This window comes from Paralichthys olivaceus, chromosome 12 (assembly GCF_024713975.1).
Source record: "Paralichthys olivaceus isolate ysfri-2021 chromosome 12, ASM2471397v2, whole genome shotgun sequence".
Lineage (NCBI taxonomy): Eukaryota > Metazoa > Chordata > Actinopteri > Pleuronectiformes > Paralichthyidae > Paralichthys > Paralichthys olivaceus.
In genome coordinates, this window is record NC_091104.1 from 5,363,763 (window position 1) to 5,391,077 (window position 27,315).

General features: G+C 44.7%; 1 protein-coding gene across 2 annotated transcripts in view; it reads left to right on the forward strand.

Annotated features, from left to right (window-relative positions):
* Window positions 1-27,315, forward strand: part of atrn (attractin) — a 101,126-nt gene that overhangs the window by 27,285 nt on the left and 46,526 nt on the right. For both annotated transcript variants that reach the window (XM_069536120.1, XM_069536121.1), the window contains exons 11-25: window positions 902-986; window positions 3,843-4,066; window positions 5,064-5,185; window positions 5,736-5,874; window positions 6,084-6,265; window positions 8,452-8,671; window positions 9,091-9,279; window positions 10,800-11,045; window positions 11,424-11,561; window positions 12,539-12,632; window positions 13,939-13,991; window positions 15,320-15,414; window positions 16,449-16,527; window positions 16,753-16,910; window positions 22,651-22,712. In XM_069536120.1, coding sequence (XP_069392221.1) covers window positions 902-986; window positions 3,843-4,066; window positions 5,064-5,185; window positions 5,736-5,874; window positions 6,084-6,265; window positions 8,452-8,671; window positions 9,091-9,279; window positions 10,800-11,045; window positions 11,424-11,561; window positions 12,539-12,632; window positions 13,939-13,991; window positions 15,320-15,414; window positions 16,449-16,527; window positions 16,753-16,910; window positions 22,651-22,712 — 2,086 coding nt within the window. The remainder of the gene's footprint in view (window positions 1-901; window positions 987-3,842; window positions 4,067-5,063; window positions 5,186-5,735; window positions 5,875-6,083; window positions 6,266-8,451; window positions 8,672-9,090; window positions 9,280-10,799; window positions 11,046-11,423; window positions 11,562-12,538; window positions 12,633-13,938; window positions 13,992-15,319; window positions 15,415-16,448; window positions 16,528-16,752; window positions 16,911-22,650; window positions 22,713-27,315) is intronic.

Here is a 27,315-nt window from a genome sequence, read left to right on the forward strand (position 1 = left end):
GAGGCAAACCTAAAGAATCCATCCCCAGACTCTGTTCTATTTATTTAACCAGGATGTTTTAATGAAAGGTTTTTTTTCTTTCTTCACAATTCCGCATATGTTCACTATACAGGTGAAAGAATTTCAACGTGTTGCTCGCCCCTTGTCCGCGTGGAAATCTAGTTATTGAAACACTGTTTTTTGAAAAGTTTTCATCAACACCAACCCTAGAGTTTGCTTTATTTGACTAAGGGTCGGATAATACTGCTCTTCACAAGTTTAACGCAAATTAAACCTAGAAAACGAACGGCAGAATGTCTCGGATGTGGACGCCACCATCTCGTGCTTATCAGCTCTCAGCTGTCAAACACATTTCAACCTGTTTTCATATCATCTTAAAACTAATTAAAACCAAACTTCACCAAACATCGGTGTGATAAGAGCGTCCATAAACACTGATCAGTCACGTCATCCGTCTTTATTTATCGACAAGAAAAAGCCAGCCGTGTATCACAGGGTCAGAGCAGCTACGCAAATTTCATTTTATTTCTTAGCTATCGACCAAAGGAAGTGTGATCTGAAACGGTCCTTAAAAAAGAAAAGGTGAAACGTCTGTAGGTCAAACCCGCAGCAAATTAAATATGGTCGACTGCCGAGGCCGCTAACGTAATTATTGTATGAGATAATTTTTAATTCCCGACTGCATTTACTTGCCACGATTGTTGCTCCTGTAGCCGTCCGGCCCCTCGGTGTCTCGGTCAAGGACGTTTTTCTCCAACCGTGCTCGTGATTGACAACAGGATTTGAGTCGTTAAAGGTCTCGCTCACCACCAGAGGCATGTCAACTGCTGAGGACGCGTATGTGATTGAATATGTGGGAGCAGGTCAACAGTCTGACCTCTCTGTCTTCCTCTCTTTGCAGCGTGCGACGAGTGGACAGTGCTGCCTCGACCAGACCTCTACAATGACGTCAACCGCTTCGGGCACTCTGCGGTCTTCAGTGACAGGTACTCACTCAGAGGCAGAGCTTGTGGAGGGCTTCATAGATAGAGAGGCTTAATGGATGGCTTTGATTAATTGAAGTACTTTAAATGTGAAATAAAGTAAAAGAAGTGGTTAGCACGGACGCCTCACAGCCAGCAGGAAGGTTCTGGGCTCGGGTCCCTTTCTGTCGGGTCGTTGGTGCGTGTGAATGGATGGATGAAGTAAAATGTAGATCATCGTCACATTATATCCTGATCACGAGAGTCTTAATTAACCTACTGGGGTTGTTGGAAATTAAGTCAGGGTATTAATTAACACTCTAAACATATTTCATACTAACATTAGACGTTCTCATGAGGTATCCAGGTTATTGTGTCTTCTTGTTCGGTAACCTGATTACCGAACAAGAAGCCCAGTTTATGATTTCACGTCTCAATTAAAGCCCAACCAACTTATCAATTAGTCAATTGACAAATCAGTTCACAGACAAATCGGTTACCTTTGCCGTTAAGTAATCAGTAACGTTTTTTTTTTTGCTCTACTTGACATTATTCCTCTATTTGTATGTTGCTTTACATTGAAAATACATCATACATTAAATATAAAATATCTCTGAAGCGAGCACAGTAGAAATCTGACATGTGGTGCATGTAAACATGTTCTCTGATTTTCTGCCTTAACCTTGTTTCTCTCAGTAACCTAGTTTCTCGAGTGCTTGTAAACCAGGGTGACAGGTTCTATTTCCTCTGTGGCCAACATGTGCTTAATTATGCTCTCATGGTATTAATGTATGTTGAAATGAACATATGATGTAACCGAACGTGTTCCGTACGTACAGTATCTGCATTAGCTTTTCAGCTTTTCTGACAGGAAATTACAATTTCCTTGTTTCTTTTATTCATGATCGCATGCTTGTTGTTTTTTCTTGATCTGATTCTTCAAGTCACGCTCAAAACAATTAGTTAAATATTAATTTCAAATCATAGACTGTTAATAACGTCTCCACTTCCCCTTCCTCATCCTGTGCTTTTCACGTAATTTGGAGCCAGAGTCTGAGCAGCAGGGAACGGAAGATGACAGAAAAAATATATTTATGTGTACTTTTAGTTTGGTCCATAACAAAGAGGGAGGCAGGGTTTATGACGTGTTCTGCAGCAAGCCACCAGGGGGCGATGAAGATAATTGGGTGAAAATGTGATTTCATTTAGTAGATAACATCTCACAGCCCTGACCATTTCTGATTCTGATTTTTATTTTTATTTTTTAATTAAAACAAACTTAAAGATGTGTTGCATGTTGGAAAAAGACAAACACAATTGTAGTCAACTCAAATAACAAACATGACATTTCATTGTCAGTCTGCGAAATGAAGAGACGGTGACGGGGACGGTGCGCTGACCAGAAAGGATGAGTCATCGGTTTGGTATTATCTGCTTCGCCAGCAGAGCAGGACACAGCGATCCACATTAAATTATACATCCTGTCGTAGAGAACGCATCAAATATTAACACGAATCACCGTCTTTGAGTCGGTCCTCGCTGGTGTCTCCTGGTCCTCAGGAGCAATTAAAAGTTTGTTCATCCATTCATTTATTCATCAATCAAACTTTGATTTAACACAAAGACGAGCAAAGTTCAAGAGCGCTGATATTGAGTTTTATTAAAACATTCTTTCTCTGGATAGAAATTCACAGGAAGGCTCGAAAACAAAGATTATGAAACAGGAAAATTAATAATGCAAAGCGGAGAAAACTTTGAAGAGCTCAGAGGAGGCGGAGTCTTGAAGGTCAGGCCTGAATTTAAATGTTGAGGTGAACCACTGAAGACTGAGGGAAATATTTCTCTCATTCCTGCTTTACTGAGGCAAAACACCCAACAGGAAATAACCCACATTTCAGCTTCTTCACTTTGGCCTCCAGCTGATCTCAGTATTGATTTTAAGCCTCTGCTCTTTTAGTTTTAAAGCATTTCTTGGTTTGGCTCCATCTCCCTTTTTTTCTGCCAGTAAAATTCTGCTCTCATTCGTAGTTTTATATTAATTTAGCTTTTCACTGCCTCCCTGTTTTAAGTCATTTATAACGTTGTGTGGCAGAGTGCTGCACAAAGGCTGTAATTAGCTTTATTCTTTTCAGAACAATTAACCCCCAAGATTCAGTTATTACTCTAAACCCTTCACATATCTTAGCGTCTGTATCGTAACAAATTCCACACATTGTATTGGAGTGGAAGCAGAATACTAAGGAAAATATCTTAATAATGTGAAGGAGAAAACATTTTTTTGTTAAATTTGACTCTTTTCAGTGAGCCCTTCCACCGTCTCACTCGTCCTCTGTATCTTTTAAATGAGGATTTTTTTAAAAAGTGGTAAAACGATCCTTTCAAGACTCTCACATTCTCGTCCTCCTGCTCCGTGCACTCAGCAGGAAGTCCAGAGCAAACAGCTTGAAGTGTGACCTCTATGATCCAAGGGGACTTTTGATCGCTGTGGTGCAAATTACCCATTCACCATATCCAACCAACAGCATGCACGCACGCACGCACGCACGCCATCACACGTTCACAGTAATCCCTGCAGCTGAACAGAGGCCAGTGGAGAAGGATGTTCAAATATGCCCTGGACCTGGCATCCACACTCACACACAGTAACAACAGGGGCGTCTGTCGGGTCCATCCCCTCAGGAAGAGAGCTCTTGTTGGGGATTTAGCAGACTTGTGAGGCGGGTTGAGGAGGAACACCAGTAGAACTAAGCTTCTTTGGCTCTCACTGTGCACAAAAGGTCGAAACTGGAGGAAATTGCGAGCTGGAAATGTCTTCCCTCCTCTCAGCTCTTCCTCCCTGTAAACCTCTAAAACCCCCTTTTCTCCTCTTGTGCCTTCCAGTGTGATGTATGTGTTTGGCGGCTTCAACAGCCTGCTGCTCAGCGACGTCCTCATGTACACCTCGCCCAACTGCTCGGCCTTCTCCAGCCAAGCGTCCTGCAGCCAGGCCTGGCCGGCGATCCACTGCGTCTGGAATAGCACCCAGGGGACCTGCCTCCCCTGGGAGAGCAACGCCAGCGGACCTGATCTCCAGCAGCTCCCAGCCTCCTGCAATACAAGATCATGTAAGTGACGTCGCCATCGCAGTGAATTTACTGCATTTGTGCATTTTTCTGCCAGGTGAAATGTTTTTTATTTTTTTATTTTTAAGATTCTTGGGTGTCTGCAGAACTCATCTGCAGTCACGGCACGACACTGAGTGACACAAAACCGCTTTGTCACTGACTGAGGATGTCTCACACATCAAAGAGCAAAAACGACAAAAAAAAATCCTGATAGCACAGCATGTGAGGTTTTCAAATGTAGAAAATGTGGCCTTGATGCATCTTCAGAAACTGAATGTGCCGCAGTTTCTGTGTGATGTCCATAACCTGGGTACATGATTGTCAGGCTGGACAGAGGGTGGTAATCATTAAGGACGGATCAGTCGGGTCTCGACGCTTCCTTCCCCCTGAGAATTCTCTTCCGTTCGCTCTTCGCTGTTTATCACACACACAAAAAATAAATCCTCCGTTTCACCAGCGGTCTCATTTTTTCAGCGCTGGCCACCACAGAAATGCCGGCAGATGGAAACCGCGTCCTGGAATATCTTTCAATCACATTAATAACCAGGGAGGCCCTCTGCTCCGCTGCTGCCTGGCAATCACCCTGCCTCAGTTTCCTCGGTAGAAACCTCACATCCAGGAGGTGCTGAAGGAGGCAGCAGAAGCAGAATATCTTCCTCTGTGACAGATACAAACACCAAGTACAGTCCCTGCACTTTTATTTTAGGGCTGTAGGTGAAATTCTCAATAAGAAATGGTTTCCATGTTGCTCTGCTGCACCACCCACACGTCTAAAAAGAGCCAACGTACATATTTGATGTTATTATCACTATTTCATTTGTTTGAACAAGAGGCCAGAAAGTGTCTTGATGCAACAATAGTTCTACCAATAAATCCTTTCCTCCGTTTTTCCGTGGCCAATGTTTGTCATTCATTAAAATCATTACGGTTACACTCTCTGTCTGCGTTGTTAGAAAACTGGAAACAATCATTTACAACATTCTTCTGAACCTCGCAGATGCCGATAGCGAGAGGTGCGACCAGTACACGGACTGTTACAGCTGCACCGCCAACACCAACGGCTGCCAGTGGTGTTCAACCCAGTGCGTTTCTCTGGGAAGCAACTGCACCGCTGCTTCGGTAAGAAAAAGGGACCCTCCTCCCACCGCCGACTCAAACCCGCTCACGTTTGGATGCATCGGTTTGAATTTATTTACGGAAACATCGGAGAGAGCGTTACAGCTCTGTTTAGTTTAAAGAATTCCTCCGTGCTCCGTTTTCATGTCACAGAATCAAATCTGCCGTATCCTCATTTTGCAGATTTAATATCAGTGCTCACAGGCTCTCGGATCTTTGAATGATGAATACAAGCATCACAGGTCCCTGCCTCCAGTTTCACTAACTTTGGCAGATTGTTTGCTGTTGTGAATGAATTACGAAAATGTGGTGATGTTGGAAAATGTTAATTTAATTTCCTCCAACAGCTAATTCACCTTTCAATTTAAGACGTGTCAAATTTGAATTACTGTTACGTAAAGAACTGATTGAGCACATTCTTGTTTCCAACTCATCAGTCTGTGATTAAATCAATGTTTTTGCAGATATTTGATAAACTGGAGCTTGTTGCTTAATTTGTGTCTTTCATTTTCTCCTCTCCTCTCCTCTCCTCTCCTCTCCTCTCCTGTCTCAGGGCTCAATTGGGGAATATGATGTTTGCCCCAGGGACAATCCGTCATTCGTGTGCAACAAGAAAACCAGCTGCAAGAGCTGCGCTGTCGACCAGAACTGTCAGTGGGATCCTCGCAACCAGGAGTGCATCTCACTGCCAGGTAACTGAGGAAATCAAATGTATTAGATTTAAATGAGATTACACGCACAAGTTGTATCACACACTGACCCACTTGTAAATATATTCACTACATACACAGAGGGAGAAACTGCATAACCACAACTTGGATTTAATTTTTTCATTTATTATGAAAGTTTATGCGCCAATTTAAAAAAACGTCAAATAATATTTTTTTCCTCTCCGTTCCAGAAAACGTGTGCGGTGAAAGCTGGCATCTGGTGGGCAACTCGTGTCTGAAGTTCATCACGGCGAAGGACTCGTACGACAACGCCAAGCTGGCCTGCCGGAGCCACAACGCTGTGCTGGCGTCGCTCACCACTCAGAAGAAGGTGGACTTTGTGCTGAAGGAGCTGCAGATCATGAGCGTGGTGGTAAGACGGGGCGAGGGGGTTTCGGTCCTGCGGGGTCGTCACATTAGCGGTGAATGAGGTGGATGAGTGAGTGAAGAACAAGATATTGTTTAAGTGGAATGAGGACGTGAAGTGTGGACGAATCAGAAAACTACAAAAAGTCAGAAAAGAAACCATCATAAAAAAAAAAAAAACGGAGCGCTGTGGAACTTTTATAGTCGTTGAACTCTGATGTCTTTGTGGCAGCTGCTCTCTTTTGAAATTCCGTGTTTTTATTCTCCGCGGGTGAGCTCAGGTCGGATTCTTTTCGTCCGTCATTTTTGGACCAGTGAGCGTGAAACAGATCTTACATTAACGGATACAATCTGCAGAGCTCAGACATCTCTTACTCGCTCTATCGGAGCAAACACACAAGAAATCTATCCCAGCCGTTGACTAACCAGCACAAGCTGCTGTTTATTTCTCCGGACACAGGTCACTTATCTATAGAGACGCGTGAAGGATGGACAGATGTAGTGGCGGCAATCGTTTTATTGTTTGGAATTCACACACAGAAGAAAACGCACAGTACCTTTCCTGTTGAAGGTATTTTCACGCACCCTGTAGCCTTCTGCTCGCGTTTTCAACGATCAGTTGTTTCAATCTATTCGCTTTTCTCTGCTCACAACTTCTCCGGTGTCAGGATTATGTGCTTTTCTCTCTTTGAATTATTGTAAGCTAGATCACGTTTGATTTTCAACTGCCAGACAAAACAAAATATATCTGAAGACTTCTCCTTGGTCTCTCCAGTTGGTATTTTTACAAGCAGAAATTAGATATGAAAATCCTTGTTATCCCTGTTTTTTTGAGAGCGTTCCACCTCTTTTGTTCTCCACACGGATTGTTTACCTGCGGACGACCAACCGACTAGAAACAGAAACCAAAAGCTTCCCACCGCAAAATCTTCCCCTCGCCTACAGGATCTGTTTATAGAGGAAGGAAGTGAATATAGAAAATAATGAGTAAGAATAATAACGATGAATTGAAATAAATCAAATGTTTCCATCGTGTGTCCTGGAAGTCCTCTTAAAAATATTCGGTGCTGAAACAAGGTTCAAACTTTTCCTGAAATAATAACGACACCGGTGTCACCGATTTCCATTCTGTTTTTCAGAACCTGCATCATTGGTAAAATCACAGCTGTAAGCGTCGCTCTATTTTAGTTCATGTCCACACTTTGGCTCGACTGAAGAGTTTTACGTAATCCCAAATGTTTCCGAGTAAAGCTTCAACAACCCCCTCACTGAGGCCACCCAGCAACAACATGAGCCACTTGTGAACCCACGCAGTGTCCCGGAGTCACCAGGTGACCAGAGTAAAGATAAATCAGACGAAACACACGAGTCTGACTCCACCACTGTTTTCTATCCATACTAATGAGATCGTGTAAATTTCCCCTGTTGGTCTAAATTCATCTTTGATGTTATTCGAGCAGCTGAGCTATAATTTTTATCTTTCCTCTGCATTTAAACATCAAACTGTCCCGTCCAGCAGTAAAACCCTTTGCGGGCACAGAGACTCTGTAACATGCTTCACAAATCTTCCTGTCGTGTCGTACTGACATTGTTGAGCAGCTCCAGACTTTTCCCAGACAGCATCAATCTATCAATCCGAGAAATGCAAGTAAAACCCAACGGAACGGTAACGTGAGTCCCGTCTGTGAGAGATGGAGCTCACTTTGTTTACTACGACTGCAACGGCGTGGCCATTGATTAGAGATGGGATGAATAACAGAGTCTCTCAAGTCCAGTGAAGTAAAACTGCTTTTACTGCCGCTCTGTCAGTCCAGTGGAGTTTATGTCAGTACAGGTGACGAACTGCTCAGACATGTTCTCTCTTTTTTTTTTTTTTTTTATGTGCGCCTGTCATTGATTTTCAACAAATGTCTCATCGGTCTTCAGCTGCGGAGAAACTGGCACTTAACTTGAGACGCTCAACCTTTTTTAAGTGAACGTTTTAAAGAGATTTCCTCAACAGCGCCCGATGATGATGGGTTTTCCTTTTCATGCCTCCGCGTCAGTGTGTGTTATGTTTTTTTTGGGGTCGTCCGTCCTTCTCGTCTCCGTGAACACGATATCACAGAAAAGGAAAAGTCTCATGGAGTGATGACCTCACGGGTAAATCCAGTCAGAACCTTGTTTTGACTCTGCTCCTCTGCTCGTCCGCAGTACAAGGCCTCGGTGACGCCGTGGGTGGGGCTCCGGAAAATCAACGTGTCGTACTGGTGCTGGGAGGACATGTCTCCCTTCACCAACACCACCCTGCAGTGGCTGCCCGGAGAGCCCAGTGACGCCGGGTTCTGTGGGTACCTGGCCGAGCCGGCGTCCAGCGGACTGAAAGCTCAGACTTGCATCAACCCGGTGAACGGCAGCCTGTGTGAACGACCAGGTAATTTCAATCGATTTTTCCTGCAAAAAGCCATTTCATTACACGACACTCACGGAAATACACAACCACCAAATATTGAGTGTCGGGACGTCTCCGCCTCGCCTGCATCAGTTTGGACCGTTTGATTTTAATGTGTCTCTTGCCGTCTTTTTAAATCGCTGTAGCACTTCTATAAATGCAGATGTAACCACCACCAGCTGCTTTTAAATTGAGTGCAGCACAGCAATAAGCAGTGGGGAAAGATTTGTACACGTATTTTAAAATGTGAAGTTGCAGAAATACTCGATGGGGCGGACGGAGGAGGCCTGTCTGGTTTCTGAACTTCTGCTGTTTTGTACCGGAATTCAGTTTATGAAGACGATCCAGTTGTTCTGAGCATTGAAACATCTGACACATCGTTAATAAACAATCTCCCACAGCCAACCACAGCGCCAAGCAGTGCCGGACGCCGTGCGCCATGAGAACCACCTGCAGCGAGTGCACGAGCAGCAGCAGCTCGGAGTGCATGTGGTGCAGCAACATGAAGCAGTGCGTCGACTCCAACGCCTACGTGGCCTCCTTCCCCTTCGGACAGTGTATGGAGTGGTACACCATGAGCTCCTGTCCACGTAAGGTTTCTGATTCTGCTGTGCTGCTCTGTTTTTTTTCTCATGTTCATCTTTAATCTGACAAAGGAGGAAGGATTTGGGTAAAACACACCACAGCATTATGCAAACTCGGGGTTTTTAAAATAGTTTATTTATTGATGTTATTTAAAAGCCCTGTGGCGAGGGGTTCGATAGAGGCAGGATATCACCCTTCCTTATTAATATTAGCGGCGCTGAGCATTTAAATATGATCAGTGTTGTAATGTTTCTACTTTTAATTTGAGTTTGCAAAGAAGTTTAGAGACGATTTCAACTGTTTTTTTTTTAAAACTTTCATTTCAACCTCCTCTTGGTCACGATTTTCCGGGGCTGTAGTTTCTGAATTAATATCTGATGAACATAGAAATAAGTGAAATGTTTCTTCATGTATACACGAAGGATAAAGTTTCCAGTAATGTATGAATGATTTATTATTCACAGCGGACGTTTTACTTTAGCACCAAATGACATTCGTCATTTTGAGAAACTTTCCACGGAAATTAAAAACCAATCAAATGAAATTTTACTCGTCTCTGCTGTCGGATTATTTTTTCTCTTTGAGAATCATCGATGTCGTCACGAGAACAGCTCTGCAATATTTGCTCTGCAGCCTCGGCCTCAGCATCTCCAGAGTGGAAGCCCGATGATTAAACATAAAATGTTGACTTGAAAATGAACACAAATCTCTCTTTGCATTCCTTCTGCCCGTTACCCAGCTCTCACACAATTTACTGCAAATTGCTGTTGCCACCTTAGAGAACCACTTTCTGTCTAATGTGTGAAAGTGTTGCAAATAAACCCGTATAACCTCCTTTCAGTGAGGATTCATTTGAGTTGCAATCTATGAATTGTAAGAAATACGTACACAAAAGTAAAAGCACAAATCTGAAATCTTCAGCCACTCAAGCATACGTGTCTTCATCGGACTCGGAAAGACTAAACGGCGACGTTTCATGTAAACAATGATGGTTTCCGGAGCAGAGCAAGTTTGAAACATTTGGGTTGTTTTAATCTTCGTTTAGCCGAGCACATTAAACTCTGGCTCCTCCACTAGTTGAGATTAATGATAGTTTGATAACTAAGCCCGTGGCTGGTCCACGGTTTTGCTACGGTGCAGAAGAGAATAGGTCAATTAAGTACAAATTGTTGCTCAAAGGCATCGACGGAGAAGCTACTCGAAGGCTGAGAGTTGGGAATTCATCTTGACAAATTTCCATTGGAGAGCAGGTGGAGAAAACCAGCGGCTCAGGAATGAGATGGTTACGAACTGAAACGCTCAGAATGATTGGACTTTACGTTCGTATGTTTTTAAGTTTTCCGGGCACAATGGCCTTCATTGATAGGAGTTCAAGCGATCTATCAGGAGCATTAATACAAATACATCGACAACAAAAATATATTCAGGGTTATCTACACCCTCAAACTATTTCCTACATGTCTCTGTCGACACTTTTTGAAATGTATAGTCTTTGACTGTTTCTGCTTCGTGTGTTTCGCTGCAGCGGAAAACTGCTCCGGGTACAGAACCTGTGGCCAGTGTCTGGACCAGCCGGGCTGCGGTTGGTGCACCGACCCCAGTAACACGGGCAAAGGTCAGTGCATCGAGGGCTCGTACCGCGGGCCCTTCCAGACGTCTGTCCCGGCCCCGTCCACCCTGCCCGGTCTGCTCACCAGCTCTCAGCCGGCCCTCAACGTCAGCATGTGTCCCAGTGAGGCCAAATACAACTGGTCCTTCATCCACTGCCCAGGTCAACAAACACATCTTTCATTTGAATGATTCAACGTTGATTCTTAATGTGCACCTCCTCCAAATACCAAGCTCAGGGTCGTCTGAAGCTCTGAAGCCTGGTTTTATTTTTCACAAAGTATTTTCTCCTGGTGTGAACAGGAGCAGATGTTTGGCCGTTGATGATTGTTTTACCCAATAATTACACTTAAATTGAGTGATACACTTTCCAATAAACTTTAGTGGCTGTTGTGACGAATCTCACTTTAATGGATCCATCTGGTTAAATCTTCACAAATAAACCTGGCAGGCGAAGATAATCTCACTTTACTGTACGTGTGTGTGTGTGTGTGTGTGTGTGATGTTCACGCAGTATTGGCTCTGTTTCCTATTTTCGCAGCTTGTCAGTGTAACGGTCACAGTCAGTGTGTCAACGAGAGCGTGTGCGAGAAGTGCGAGGACCTGACGACTGGCCGTCACTGCGAGAGCTGCATTTCCGGCTTCTATGGAGATCCGACCAACGGGGGCAGCTGCCAGCGTGAGTATCCGCGGGGCCGCTCGGTCCAGCGGTAAATCAACCAGTCAGTCTCTGCGCGCACAGCTTCATTTAACTTGTCAGTATTTTACAGTTCAGTTTTATGTCGGCCATTTTCCTGATTCCTGGCTGCGCAGTAAAGCGTTCCCCTGGGATATTAAAGATTTACTCCGCTCTGCGGCTAATACTGACGGTCAGTCAGTCGGACAACAAATCAATCGTCCGGTTCTTCCACAGCTTAATTTAGCTTGCCTATAAATTACATCCTCACTTTTACAAATTTCTTTACCTCTACCTCCACACGGCTCTCAGCTGTATATATATATATTTACTCACTCCTACATCAGCGCCCGTCAATGATAAACTCTGTATATATTCATCTTGTCAGTATTATACATTCATTGTTTACGTCTCGACATTTATCACACTACATCTGATCCTGACGTTGATTCAAAGCATTGTGAACGTTAAAGAGAATCAATACGTCAAAAAGGAAATGATGTACAAATAATCAAGATAAAACATATACGTAAATTACTGCTGTATTTATCGCTCCACCAGCTGTTACACATGATTTCTTCACTTTCCGCAGCTGTTTACAGCCCGGGGGCTCGTTCGTTCTAAAAGTAATAAACAGCGCTAATGCAAAGGATGAGCTACGTTAATGTTTAACCCCCAAAACCACCAATCCATATTTGGCATCTGTGATCACCGCGGAGATCGTCAGCTGCTTTCAGCCTTGCCCGTAAATCCGCAAAATTTTCTGTAACTTTTCCTCGCTAGTAAAATGTCCGCAGAATATCCGAGTGAGTGACGATGAACTGGGAACATGTGGCTGCATCTGGGGACGTAAATAAAAAGTGTTTCAATTGGATAAATGATATTCGGTTCATAGTTGAGATTTTTACAAATAAGAGGAGCTGACGTGTGTTTTTTTTTTTTCTGAACTTAATTAGCATGTTTGTTTTTCTTCTGTTCAGCCTGCAAGTGTAACGGCCATGCCAGCATGTGCAACCCCAACAACGGCAAGTGCTTCTGCACCACCAAGGGCATTAAAGGAGATCGCTGCCACCTGTGAGTTTTACGACCCTCCTCCTCCTCTTCCTCCTCCTCCTCATCCTCTCTGCCACGCCTCTGTACATTTCCCTCTCCTCTTCTGCTGTGTTGGCACTTTTAAGAAAAACCTTGTAACTGTAATGTCTCAGTCTGCTGCAATAAAATCTGCCTGAGGGGGAGAATGGGGAGCTTTCTTTTTTAAGTCCATCACATGCGTAACATGTGCACAGCGGACTGGTGCTTACAGGCCCTTCAAATAGCTCTTCATCACCGTGGGAACATTTACAGGAAACCTTTTTTTGTGAAGAAGAACCTGAGTCCAAATCCCGGGGATTCTGATTACCCATCAGGCAGTTGGTCAGTTAGTGTGAAACAAGAACTAACTCACTGACGTTCACTGAGCATTCTCACAACCTTCTCCTCAGATATCTGATGTATCGTTGATGTAGACTTTACTGCCACCTACTGGCTCGGCATGCTTGTTACATTTTGTCTTCCCGTTTGAAAGGAGATATTTTGTAAATCGAAGGGCGCGTGGACAGAGACTCTCCTGAAAACATCAGTAGGCCTGAAGTTATTTAAAGGGCCTCATTAGTTGTCCGGCGGGCACTTCCACATTTAGCATTAGGAGCTAGCCTGAGCTAACCTCACAATGCCAGGTAAAGCGAGAGCGGAGCCGACGTTTGTGTGCCAGTGAGCCTGAATGTGTCCTCAACTGCATTAGTCTTAAAGAAGAGCGAGGTAATCAAACTTATTAAGAATAAAAATCAGCAGCAAAGGTTCAATGTTCCCATTAAGATGTGAAACTAATTATAAAACTGTATTTACAGATTTCAAAATGGGGAATAATAATAATAATAATTACACCTGCAAGGCCAACGTGCAAACATGGTGAGATTGTAAGAAAAGATTCTTCCACCCAGCGTGTTCAGTTTTTTCTTATTTGGCTCTCTACAGCAGCAGCTGTTCATTAGAGCGTGCAGCTCTGTTTTTTTTAAATATTTTCTAAACCCGGGCCTTCATCACCATGCTGCCGCCCAAACCCATTCAAACCAGAGATAATGTTTCCGATGAACGGTCATCAGTGTGAACACGGGGTTATTTCTGCACAAGCTTTAAATTCCTGATGTTTTTGTAGCTGTCCGTGACGTTCGTCATCTTCACGCGGCCTCGTCCAGCTGCCGCCACATCGCTGTGGACTGTGTGTTCTCCTGTCATCCACTGAATTTAACTGTCCCGATTCCCCTTCCCCTCTCTTTTCTTTTCTCTCCTCCTATTTTCGTCCCATTTCTCTCCATCCGTCTTACACCTCTCTCTCTCTCAGGTGTGAAGTGGAGAACCGTTACCAAGGCAACCCCCTCAAAGGAACATGCTACTGTAAGTGGAATTCCAATTAAACAACTTGTGAGTGAGGGTGGTTCGGGCAGCGCGAGGCCCGCGCCGTCCTCCTTGTTCGGGTCGGTGACGCGACAGCTACATGGCTCCCGAATCAAAGCGAGCTCTCGAGCAGTTTGATGTTTAAAGAAGTAAGGAAACGGAAGTCGCAGGTGGGAAGAATGGAGACGCAGATGAAAGTGAATCGCAGAAGAATGAGGAGCTTTTGAAGGACAGATTTTCTCTCTCCCCCGCTGCGACGACGATCCGGTGGTCCACGCTGCAGATTAGTCTCCCGTCATTATTATTCTTGTCAGTTGTGGATGTGATGGAGGAGAGAGAGTAAAATAGGTGTTTCCATGGAATTAAACAAACTGTGTCCTCATGGTTCTCAAACAATCCTCTGGTACAGAAGGACGTCGACCAGTTAGTCGACAACCTTGTACCAGTGTCTCACAGACTCACGTCCTTCAGTGTGGTTTTATAAGTGTGGTCTTTGTTGACTCGTCTGTTCACAACAGACATGTCTCTCAACCACCTGAATCTTATCAGGTTCACTTTTTACAGAAAATTATCAACAAGTTTTAACTCTGTGATTTTTCCATCTTCTGAAAATGTGAAGATTCAGATTCGCTGCTTGTCTCTGTTTTTTCTCACTTTAAATTCAGGATGTTCTTCTCATGCAGGACATGAGTAGAACATGAGTAAACTATCTTGATAATCTCATTGATTTATAATGAAATTATCTTTAAGAACACGTTATTTAGCTAAAATAACGAACATTATCTGTGTGGACTTTGCGTTTCATTCTTTTTATTCAGACAAAGGAACAAATCCAGAAATATTGTGTGATGTGATGCATCCTGAGGTTTGTATCCTGGAGGTATGAAAGTTCCATACCACCTGTATATTCAATGTCCTTTGGTTTTGAATCGGGAGCCGATGTTATTTTCCTGCATTGATTTGAAGGAGCCTGAGAAAGCATCTCAACATCCTGGGCTGTAGCAGCCAGCGTGGCCGTTAAGTGACAGAGGAAATGAGTTTTTCTCTGCAGGTCAATAAAGTCTGCAAGAGAAATGGATTTTAAAGTTTCCAGATCATTGGAGGTGGAAAGAAAAATGGTACATTCCGAGTACATGTATGACTTTCTGTTGGTAAACATAGTGATATTTCATATATTGTACGGTTTCCTGCCCTGAGCAGCATCTGACTTCATGTTCCTGTGTGACTTTCAAACTCAACTGATTGAGCTATTCCTCTTCTTCTTCTTCTTCTTCTTTTGTAATCCCCTGCACGCTCTTCCTCACCTGCGGCTCGATCACCTAAAACAGACACGCTCCTTATCGACTACCAGTTCACCTTCAGCCTGTCACAGGAGGACGACCGCTACTACACCGCCATCAACTTCGTGGCCACGCCTGAGGAGGTACGTCTCTGACAGTGAACGCCCCACCGTCACTGCAGCTGTCACCTGTGTTAAAGTCGGCACCGCGTGGTGACGATGAGGATTCTTTTGTTTATCTGTCCTCGCCCATTGTCAAACAACGGAAGTTTCTTCGCTGGACACTTCTCCATTTGAGTCTTTAGAGTTTGTCGAGAGAAATGTGCAGAAGCGTAAATGAAATATAATCCTGTTCTGTGAAAACCAAACTTCTCATCAGAAAAAAAATCTTATCTAGCACAACTGAGAACACACACACACACACGCACACACACAGACATTGATGACATCTGACTGAAGTGTGGTGTCGTAGTGTGAACTACACTCGTCTCACAATCACACAGATGTTTTCACAGCAGCATCTGGAGCTGAAACTGAAACCAAACAAAGTTTGAGTCGATCTCTTTGTCGGCATTGACGACTACATTTTCTCGTCATTTCAAAATGCCTTTGGATTTATTTGTTTTTAGAAAGACACAGGATTTATGAAGTGTACATGTTAAGATGGTTAGATGTTTAATTATGGATTCTCTTAAATTCTTCATCTCCACCGGAGCAATCTAAGTGAGAGAAACTAATCAATTATTAACAAACTCTGTCTTTCAATCAATCTTAGTCATTCATTAAGTCTTAATTTACACCGGTCCGACATTATCAAAGCTGATATCACTCTACCGCTGCACTCACAGGATTTTAATAGATCTCATTTTCATCACTGATTGTTGCTCAAACATTTGTTTTGCTAATTCCACTTCCATTAGCTGTGTAAATTTACTCTGGCCTGCAAGACAGTTACTGTTTGTGCAGCTGCAAACTGAACTGGAGCCGCCTGTTCGTGTTTAACTGTGGAGCAGAGCGGCCTTTTTACCTGCTGCAGATTTGATTTCAGTCGGTTTTCTCTGCTCACACTCAGGGTTTGTGTGATACGTGGACCATTGTGAAGATGAAGACACCAGTAGTGGTAATATTGATGAAGATGATGATGATGATGATGGTGGTTGTTTTCTCTCCCTCCTCAGCCAAACCGGGATCTGGACATGTTTATAAACGCCTCCAAGAACTTCAACCTGAACATAACCTGGGCCACAAGCTTCAGTGGTAGGTCTCACTGACGGAGCTGAAAACTTCCACCAGTTTCCATAATCACAGAATCATCCTCTAGACTTCTCTGAATCTAGCATTTCAAATATGGGGATTTGCTTCTTTTCATTTCATATCACTAACTATCGCCGAACTTTAGAAATGAACTGTTTTAAGATAACCCCCCCACCACCACCACCACCAACTCTGTCCCTCCCCTCCGTTCTTCTTTCTGTCCTTTAGCAGGAACTCAGACCGGCGAGGAGATCCCCATCGTCTCTCGGAGCAACATCAAGGAGTTCAAAGACAGCTTCTCCAACGAGAACTTTGATTTCCGTAACAGCCCAAACATTACGTTCTTCGTCTATGTGAGCAACTTCACCTGGCCCATTAAGATCCAAGTAAGCTTCAGCTCGGCTGCATTCATTTTGAAATAGAGTTGGTTCTCCTATGAAAGTGTGTGACACCGTAGTCGAGCTGCTCTTATCAGGTGTAATATCAGCCATCGATTGCTGGTGAAACTATCATCATCGCTGTAAAACACTGATAGTGAACCATGTAATAAATGTGAGCAAAACAAACTTTTTTTAAATGTATTGATTTGCTTTACTTGGGGACACTAACCCGCTGCTTTAACCGTGAACACACATGTTCTCTGTGTTTGAGCCTCTCGTCCGAACACAAACACTGTTTTAAGTAAACAGATATTTTAACCAACCCTTTTCTAAGTAGCATGTGTGTAAATGTGCAACTTACACATAAACCCAGCTCCACATACGTTTTCTCAAAGTGCAGTAAGACTGTGGTCAGGTTTAACTGTGACTCGTCAGCTTGTCCGATTCAAAAAGCCACTTTTCTTTGCAAACCAAAGAGTTGGCTCGTGAAAAGGTAAAAGTTGGCAGTCGCCATTAAAATGTGGTCAGAGGGGGTAAAAAAAAAAGTTTCCTGCCCTGAGTGTGGAGGAGCTTGTCCCCTGTGTTGATGTGGCTCGGTGGCAGGCGCTGTGAACAGGGCTCTGTATGTGCTCGCCCGGTTGCTGGTTGTGTGTGTGTGTGTGTGTGTGTGTGTGTGTGTGTGTGTGTGTTTTCGCTGCCGAGCTACAATCGGCGCTGCACTCGGTGAACCACGACCAAGAGAGAACCTTCCCTCAACAGTTCCCCTGCTGCACGTTGGCAGCAAAGATGTGCTTACACAAGAAATTAGTGTTCAGGAAATGCACTCGCAGCAGAATGAGCGGCCATTTGTTTCACTCAGTTGATTCATCGTGGATTATTTTCTTAAATGTAAAAACCTGTTCATATAACATATACATTCATATACATGAAAATTAATTGGCAGCTGAGACTGAATTGCTATTGGTCCTCGATACTGCGGCCGGGGGGCGGGGGGGGGGTCTTCCCGAGATGGCACACTTAGAATGTGGGATAATTCCACTTAATTTCTTTGTGAGGAGGAAGTGAAGTCATTTGTCTTTATTTACAGTCGATCAAACTGCTACGTCCACTAACAACTCATTGATTAAGAGGAAAAGAGGCGTCAGGAGGAAGAGCAGTTAAAGTCAGTTTGATTCGAACGGACGAGCAGAAAGAGCTCCGAACAAGCTTTAATGAATTTGTTGTTTACATACACTGCAGTGTCTGGATCCAGACAGACATGGACACTTCACAGTTTAGTTTTCTCGCAACAATATAAAGTAGAAGACAGTTGATGTGATTGTTTTACGTGTTCATGCTGATGTAGCTGTCATCATACGTGTGCCTGCACAGGTAGAGCTGGAGAGTGTTTGCAGCATGGCGGTGACGGGATAGAACTCACTTATATTAACGTGGATGTAGAAAGCGGATGCGGTGCCAGGAGGGACCGGGGTTAGTTTCGGAGTGTGCGGCCCTCTGGTCCTGGCCTTTGTGTGCAGCCTGCCCACATTTGTGCCTCTCCAATCAGTTCTGGAGGTGATTTGACTGGTCGTCCTGTGCGAGCTCCTTCCCCCTGCCCTCCTCCCGAAGGGGAGAGGAAAATCCTGCCTCCATCCTCCATATCCTGCCTCGTGAAGGCTTTTAGTTTTCTCGGCTTCACAGCTCCGGCTGCTGCCAGCCAGCCTCAGGAGGTCAGCGGTGCAGCTCCACAACAGAGCAGAGCTGAGCCGAGCAGAGGGAGCGTGCTCCTCTCAGCTTCCTCTGCCCTCCTGCACTGCTGGGTGGGATCATGTAGAAGATCACCCCTGTCTTTGAAACTAAAGCACGCAGGTCTGCTAGCGTGTCATTTGTCTTCCTTGCACTCATGGAGCTTTACCTTCATCAGCGAGGTAACATTTTCCACTTGTTTTTCTTTCTTTTCCTGCCACTGCTCCTTGACTCAAAATCATATTTTTACCATTTCTTCCTCATGATATCCTTCACTTTTCTTTTGTTGCTGTTTTCTCTCACTCTGCCAGCCTGCAGTGGTTCCCTGCATTGTGTGTGTGTACGTGTGTGTGTGTGTGTGTAATGGTAGGCGGTTGATCCTTCAGTGTTGGCAGGCAAAGATCGGATTGTTGGACGGTTCATAAACAGCAGCCGAGAAAGAGCAAGGGCAAAGTGGAATGTTAAGTTGAAACACATGCTGCATTCAGATTCAGAGTGGCCTGTGTGCAAGCTAAGCCTTCTCTCTCTCTCTCTCTCTCTCGCTCTCTCGCTCGCTCTCTTCAGTGTGCAACTGTACAGAGCTCTCTCTTTTCCGCCCGCCCACCCTCCGACGCACCACCTCAAGGTTGCTTCTGTTTGCTTTCACGTGGTCGGCAGCAGCGTTAGAACAGAGCAACATACCATTTGTTTTTCCTCCATTTGCACTGACTCCACTTGTTGCAAACCCCCCCCCCCCCCCCAAAATCTGTTGCACTGAAATAGCAGTGCATATTATTTTATCCACAAACCTGAGCAGTGCAGCAGCAGCTTCAGGAACATGCAGCAGTTTCTCCCCCGAAGTAAAATGCACAGAACTGCACAGATGTTGGAGTGAAGGGGAAACGTGTAATCATTTTGACTCGCCAAAAAAATGAGATGGTCAAAGTGAATTCAGTGACGACTTCATCACAGTCGAGCAGATCGCATCATCAAAGCAGAATCGATAGCGCTGAGATTAGCCGACAAGGAACCCCCCCCCCCCCCCCCCCCTTTTTTTTTTTTCTTCCTCCTTTTCTTTCCTGATGAAGAATAGATTTGAATCTAATGATGTTTGTAATGAAGCCCCGATCCCAGCCTAATTACATTAAAGAGCTGTGATCTCCTGTTCCTTAGTGAACATGTCATGATATGGTAGAGATTACAACAGCTTCCAATTTAATACCCCGGTGCGGAGTAGCAGCAGCTGCAGCCATCAGCTGGCTGGGCCGAGCTATGGATCTGTGGACGGGTGTAGTGTTTATCTGGGACATGCATGGCTGCCTGATGGGTGCGTCTTGATACTGATCATGGAGACAGAAGGAAACAGAGACACTGTGGTTTTGCCAGCTTGTGGCCTAGCGGCAGGAACAAACTAAAGCCAGCTGCATGAATATGAATCGAGTTAATCAGCCGATAAATTAAAAATAAAAAGATATTATGTGTAATGATGAATATTAGAAATATAAAAATTACAAAAACTTCAATATAACATTTAAAATACAAATATTTGTATTTTTTTTAATCAAATAAAGAAATCCCTTGTGTGGCTCTGGCTGGTGGTTTGATTTTTTTTTCACCACAGATCATTCTTTAATCCACCCTCACACACGTTCTGATCCCTTCCTTTTCTTTTTTGTGGAACCTCTTGTGCGTCCCTCTCTCACACTAATAACAACTCCCTCCCTCAAAACTCCAATGTAGAACAAGAGGCTGTCAGAAGCCTTTAAAAGCAGAATATTTCCAGCTCTATGCCCGTCAGCGGACTGACAGGCCCTGCTGCGAGATCCTTTGCAGCCCCTAAAGAGTCTCTCTCTCTGCTGGGAACATAACGAGAGCGTCACCCGGGCCTCCCGCTGCCGCCGTCAGCCTGCCTCTCGGCGGAAAGCGTGGCACATGGCTGACACTTGAGATTACTACAATGACTGTTATCGCACAACTTCTCAACAATTGAGCTCTGCAGTTGTGACATGACACTGAAGCAAACATCGTGGCTTTTTTCCTTCGTTTGGGAAGTCGGGATTTTCCCGTAAAAGGGCTCTTGTGTCATTTATACGAGAGAATTATATGCCTGTAATTACATAGAGGAGTAAATGGGTTCGTTAGGCGGCTGTCACAAAGTGCAGCGGTTTTTCACTCCACCGGCTAAATGGCCACTTTCAATAAGAAAAGAATTCCTGCCACTCACAGCTCCACACAATCTCTGGCAGTTTTTCTGTCATCTTTTCATTTTGAACTCCCGTTTTCATTCATGAGTGTCGGAGGTAAAATATTCCCTCCAAACCGTTTTTCTCTTAATTGCCACTACCTGACTCGCCGTCTGGCTTCAACTTAAAACAGGCCTCTGTTCTGTTCTGTGGACGTACATGGAGGCTGCGTTTATACTGGTGAACAGAAGCAGCTGGTCAGATAAACGATAAAGTTAAGATGGATAAGAAACTTTCTTTAAAGCCTTGTTAACCCACAAAGCTTGATTGGGGTTAAAATCTCCTCTACAAGATGAAAGAGATAGAATTGCACTTGATTTTTTTAGTTCTCGTAGTAGAAATATAAAAGAAAGTAGAATGAATGTATCTCATAAGATCCCAAATCATTTATTGCAGTAGAAGTACATCACTCCTCGAAGGGTCACTGTCCTTCAAGGTGTGTTTGTGCCCTGACCGACTCAATCACCCGATCTTGTCAGTGTTAGTGCCGCTACCCCCGTCGACTGTGAACCGATCGCCGAACTTCACTGATGGATTCCTGCCGAGCTCCATACCGCTGACATCCTTTTTAAAAGCCTTCTCCGGGTGCGCTCTGGCACCCGGAACTTCTCTTCTCCTCATTGTTCAACAGACTGGAGCAAAATTATCACACTGAGGATTCGCCGCTCAACAGTAATCAACAGCAACACATTAGCGAGCCAGATGGTGCCGGCTACACGAGTAAATTAGACCCCAGGCCGTTCACCAAACACACCCCCCCTGTCATCTCACCACAGAGGCCGGCGCCTTTGGCCCCATGTTGTTCTTGTATAAAGTCACTGTGGATTTACACACGTCCTGACCCTCGGAGTTTTTTTTATTCTCCTTCTCGTGCAGATATTGTAATTCTTGATCACATATTAAGTATTCATGGACTAATCCGACATGCACACAGCTGGGTTTTCCGGCTTTTGTCTTCCTTTTTTTTTTTTTTTTCTCTAGTGGAATTGTATGCAAATCCCTGCTTTGCTGAGGAATAATAAGCAGAAGCGGTGATGAGTTCTGGTCTAAGGTGTCACCTCGGAGAAATGTGTGTGAGGGGAATTCTGCCTCGGGCGGCACCCGCACAGTACCCCCCTGCTGCCAGTGAGGGGCAGTGTTGTGTCATTGCAGAAATATGTGTGCCTGTGTTTTGAGGGTAGTGTTGTGAGGGAGTAAGTGTAAGGAGGTGGAGGAGGGTGGGGGGGGGGGGTACGACACAGTCAATGTTACCCCTGGCAACCTTGATTAAGACAGGATGTTGTTGGCACAATTGCTCTTGTGATGATTACATAGTGAATATTTCTGCCCACATGTGCGGGTGGGGGGGGGGGGGGGGGGGGGGGGGTTGTGTGTGCAGGCTGTGGGCAGCTGGTGTGTTGCTCTGACAGACATGTAGTCTGGAACACGGATACGAACCCAACGAGCAGTTGTCAGTGTGACACTGAAGCACAAAGCCTTCGATATTCCTTATTTTGACGCTGTGACTGAACCTGTGAAGCTCCAGAAACGCTGCACACACAACCACGCAGGAACAAACACATGCTTGACAACATAGAATCGACAATATGCACATGTCACACACACAATGTGTTCCTGTCTGCCTTTGTGAGCAGGTGCAGCGTTATCTCTCTGGCTCATTTCCATTCCTTTTGTCAGATCTGCAAGGTCGACTCCGGTCTAACTCCTGCACCTCCGAGTGTACAGCGCTGACCTTGTTTTCATGCCTCCCTTATTAGCAAAGATCCCTGACACTGTCCTCTCTTTACCTTTTTCCACAGATCGCCTTCTCCCAGCACAGTAACTTCATGGACCTGGTGCAATTCTTTGTCACATTCTTCAGGTGAGCAGCTCCCGTCTGTCCCTCTGTCAGTTCACTTCCTCCACACACCACACGTGTTCGTGCTCAAGTGGCTATGGCTGCCTTCCCCGTGTGTGTGTGTGTGTGTGTGTTGTGTGAGTGTGAGCTGCGGCGTGATGGATCACCAAAGCTGCTCTGTTGTGCCTGTGCACCAGCCTCTACAGTGAACAAGTGCTGCAGTTCACTGGTTTGCAGGAGCTGGTTAGTTGTCAGCACAAACAGGCAAATGCACACACATGCACTCCTTTATTTTATTTACTCACATCATGCACACACAAGCACACGCCCACTCAGTTTTTTTCCTACTTGTATTATCTCTGCTGTCAACCACAGAAAACAGTGGGAGCAAGACTGTGTGTCTGTGTGTGTGTCTGTGTGTGTGTCTGTGTGTGTGTGTGTGTGTGTGTGTGTGTGTGTGTGTGTGTGTGTGTGTGTGGGAGGGTAACCAGGCTCCGTAGCTCATGGAAATGTGGGAATTTCATTGAGCAGCACATGATTTCTGTCAATTATCTTTTGCACGGAGCCAGTGAGGACACACTACATATAGTTTTTACGACAGAGCAACGTTATCTTCCGAAGAACAACACACCTGAAGAAGCCCTGATTCACTGTGAGACGGTTCTCCACACAGATGACCCGTTTTTGACTATTCTGCCTTCGGTCATCGAGTAAAACGTCCACACGTCCAAGTGAGCCCACGTGAGAATACAGCCGGTAAATGTGGCGAGAATTCACAGCGAGGGAGGAGACGTGTTGATGATGTCTCTGTCGTGGAGTTTACAACCTCTTACTTTGATCATTAACAGTTTCTCATCGAATTGATTCTGTAAAAATGAACCAGATTCACTCTTCTCCTCATTCTCAGTTCCTCCATATCGACTCCTGGAGGGAGTCATCAGCTTCTTTAGATGCTAAACTCACCTAACATCCGTCCTGAGTGGACGCCCGTCCTCAGAGCGGTGAGGACGCTTTTCAGATCTGACCACTCAGACCACAAACAGGTGACCGGGGCTTGTTTAACTGTGTGAATGCAGATGTGTCCTGGGTCACACATGAGACAACAACTACTGGAAACTCTCGGGACAGATGTTGACACCAGGTCTGATCCGAGACTCAAGTTCACCAGCAAGTCACAAACACAGCGAGTCTGCAGGAAGTGAATAGTGGGTTTATAAACTGCTGCCTGCTGTGGGGGGGGGGGGGCGACACTAATGAGAATGAGGCTAAATCCACACAACGACCTTTTAGTTTTAAAACTCATCAGTGTTGCTACATTTACTTCTGCGTCCTCAACACCTACTATGGAGAAGTTTCTAATTGCGACTGGCCCCAATTTTAGATTGAAAAGTTCATCTGAAAAGTTGTCGTGTGGAAGAAAAGAAAGAGAGAGAGAGAGAGAGAGAGAGAGAGACAACAACGGAAACACCTTCTGTCCTCGGTCCAGGATAAGAAACCCCTCCCGTCTTACTATTCTCAGTATTTTCTGTAACCAACCAACTGCAGAGCAGATGATCTGCTTCCTGTTCACACCAACAAGCGCACGCCCAGTGTTTTCAGGAGTGTTCGCATGGAATGAGAACGATGCGGAGCTAAATCACTCTGTTATAAAGATCGATTTAGAAATGAAATGTTGCTGAAGACAGTAAAACTGCTGTAAAACCAAAACAATGAGCTGAAAATAGTCAAAACCTCCCGGAGCTGAAGGAAACTGCAGAGTCGGTGATGCAGCTCGCTTCATCACCACAGGTGACGGCTCCAACAGTATTCTCGTATGATGCATTGTTAATATAAAAACATTTTTACTGCAGCTTTAATGTCGTACACAAAAAAAACAAAAAAACACACTGGCACCATCTGAAAAAACGTGAATCAAAAGATAATCTGAGCCTGTGGATGGATCCAGTATCAGCATTCTGTCCGACAATATGGCCGCCTCACTTTGACGCCAGCTCTTTGCTTGTATTTTCTTCCAATATTAAATTGATGATGACATGTGATGGCACGAAGAACTATGTGTTTGCACACATTTTCCTCTGACACATCGGATATAACTTGGGTGAGTCGGCTTTGGATCCGAGCTGGAATTTAAAATAAATTATTGGCAGAGCAGCGCGCCGCTCCGTGTTTGACGGACACGCCGGCTTCGCTGCCAGCGCTGAGCTATGATGAATCCCCGGGCCTGTATTTCACTTCTTCAGGAACCGCAGTAATGTGTTATCGATTAAAAAAAAAAAAAAATGAGCAGGACCAAAAATTGAGTACACAAGCGTGTCCCTTGCATGCTTGACTGCACGTGTGTGCGTTTATTCCTCCCGAGCATCCTCCCATGTTTGCGTGTGGGTGTGTCGGGCACCCAGAGGAGAATCGAGGGATTTGTCATGTCTCTGCATTTCCCCCCTGAAATAAATTGCCGGCTGTTCCAAGTCGTGTTGCTTTTCATTGATCCTGCAGCCGTGTACAGGCGGAGAGGTTTGATGGGGCTGATTTGAAGGATTCTCTTTTATTGTTTGGTAACCGCTCTTTTGCCAATGCAGTGGTGTTCGGTAACAGAAGGTTTCAGCATCGACTGAATAAATCACCCTCCTGACTGCGGTTTATTTTGGATGGTATTCAGCATTAAAAGCAGTTGTGCTGTTATCCACCTCGCTCCCCCTGCATACAAATGCCGACCCTGCAGTTGCTCGCCTGTGATGCTTGTATGTTTATACACATGCGTCAGCATTTGAATGTTTGCATGTCAGCATTCAGAGCAGGCGTCCTGCGTCTGGTGTGCGCAGGAAGTGTGCATCACAGAAATCCATAAACAGAGCAGCCATCTCTCTTTTCTCTCTCATCTGCTCCATCCAGTTTTTCCCTTCCTCCCTCATCTCTTTCTGTAGTTTATTTCCTTCCTGCACCTCCTTCGCTCTCCCTCTTTCACTCATCATTTCCGTTTATTCCTTCCTTCTCTTCCTCCATCCCCATGTTTTTGCCTCCCCCTTGCCTCTCTCATCCTCCCCCTTGTGCTCTCATCCTATCATTCTTCTTTCATCTCTGGCTCTCCATCTCCCTCCCTCTGTTTTTTCTCCCTCCGTCATTGCCTCTTACTTTTTGTCCCTCGCTCCCCTCCCTCCGTCTCCCCCGTTCCACCCCTCCCTCCCTCCCTCCCTCCCTCCCTTGTTTTCTGTGACATGCTCTTAATCCCACAGCTCAGTCTTTTTTGATGTGTGCGCCACTGATTTCAGCTCAGATGAGTAGAGACCTAAAGTTAGCGAGCTCGCAGCCTTGTCCCTGTTTGCTTCTGGCTCTTTGGGTGCTGCATTGTTTGTGTTGCGGGGGAGGAGAGGGATGCTAATTAATGCGAAAACTGTTTGCTCTTCTTCTCTCAGACTTTCTCTGTCTTAATCTCACTCTTCCTCGCTCCCTCGCTTCCTTCTCTCTCCGTGCCATGTTCCCTGTGGGGACAGATGAAGGTGGTGCCATCCCGTTATCTGCGGCACCAGCACAGATATCCCCACATGAGTTTTCCAGCCACAATGCAATAAATGACACATTAAACATCAGCTTCAACAGCAAACAGAGGCATTAACATATTCACATCCAGCAATGCAGCACTTTTCTCACCTCAGACTCACGTTGAATTAACACTTTATTTTATTTTTTTCATCCAGCACAGTCAGACACACACAGCGCCTCCACGTTTCTGGAGTGTTGGAGTGTTTTTTTCTCTGCCTGAGCAAATTGAAAGTTTTCCTCCAGGCCTGGAAAAGCCCTGATGAAACTTCCAAAAAAACTTTTTTTGGAAATGCATTGAAAACATATTCTTATTTATTTATCTTTTCTGCTCAGACTGTCATGTTTTAATCTGAAACTTGGCTGCGGAAGAATCCGCCCTTTGAAGTAAATGACCTGATTGACAAATTTCTTGGCTACATGAATCCAAACTGCTGGATGGAGGACGCTGAAAGAGCTATCATAAAAAATCTTCTTTTTTCCCCCACTGCATGCTGGGACATATTTGTCATGGAATGTTTTTTTTTTTTTTTTTTTTATCTTCAGCTGTGGCTCATTTTGAATTCTGACTTCATACATCATCCTAATGTTTTCTGAGCAGTCGATCCTGTTAATGAAGCAAACGTTCAGCAGTAGCTTCGCGAAGGTGGATGTGAACACGACGCTCGCCCTGCAGAGGTTACATCTGTGCACGTCTCGGAGAATTAATGATACTTGAATATATGATTAACCAAATTACATAAGAACACTTTAAAGTCCCACTCAGCTCAGGGCAGATATTTCTGTGTAGTGAGTTCTGTAGAGCGCCGTGAGGAAAAAAAAAAACGAGTAATGTTTTGATGTAACTAAACTTTCGATGAAAAGAACAAGCTCTCGCCGCAGTGATAAAACTGTCAGATTCTGAGACAACACTCGCCTCCTCACCTGCAGTTGGTCCCAGGTCTTTGTTCTGGGACCTGTGTTCATTCTTGTTTTTGATGTATACATCAAGGTAACGGAAGGAGAACACTTTTCCGAGCTGTTGTTCTTGAACGCTGACCACATATCCGTCCTCTGTGGGGAAAGAAAAAACTTGACTTGATCTTCTGATAGT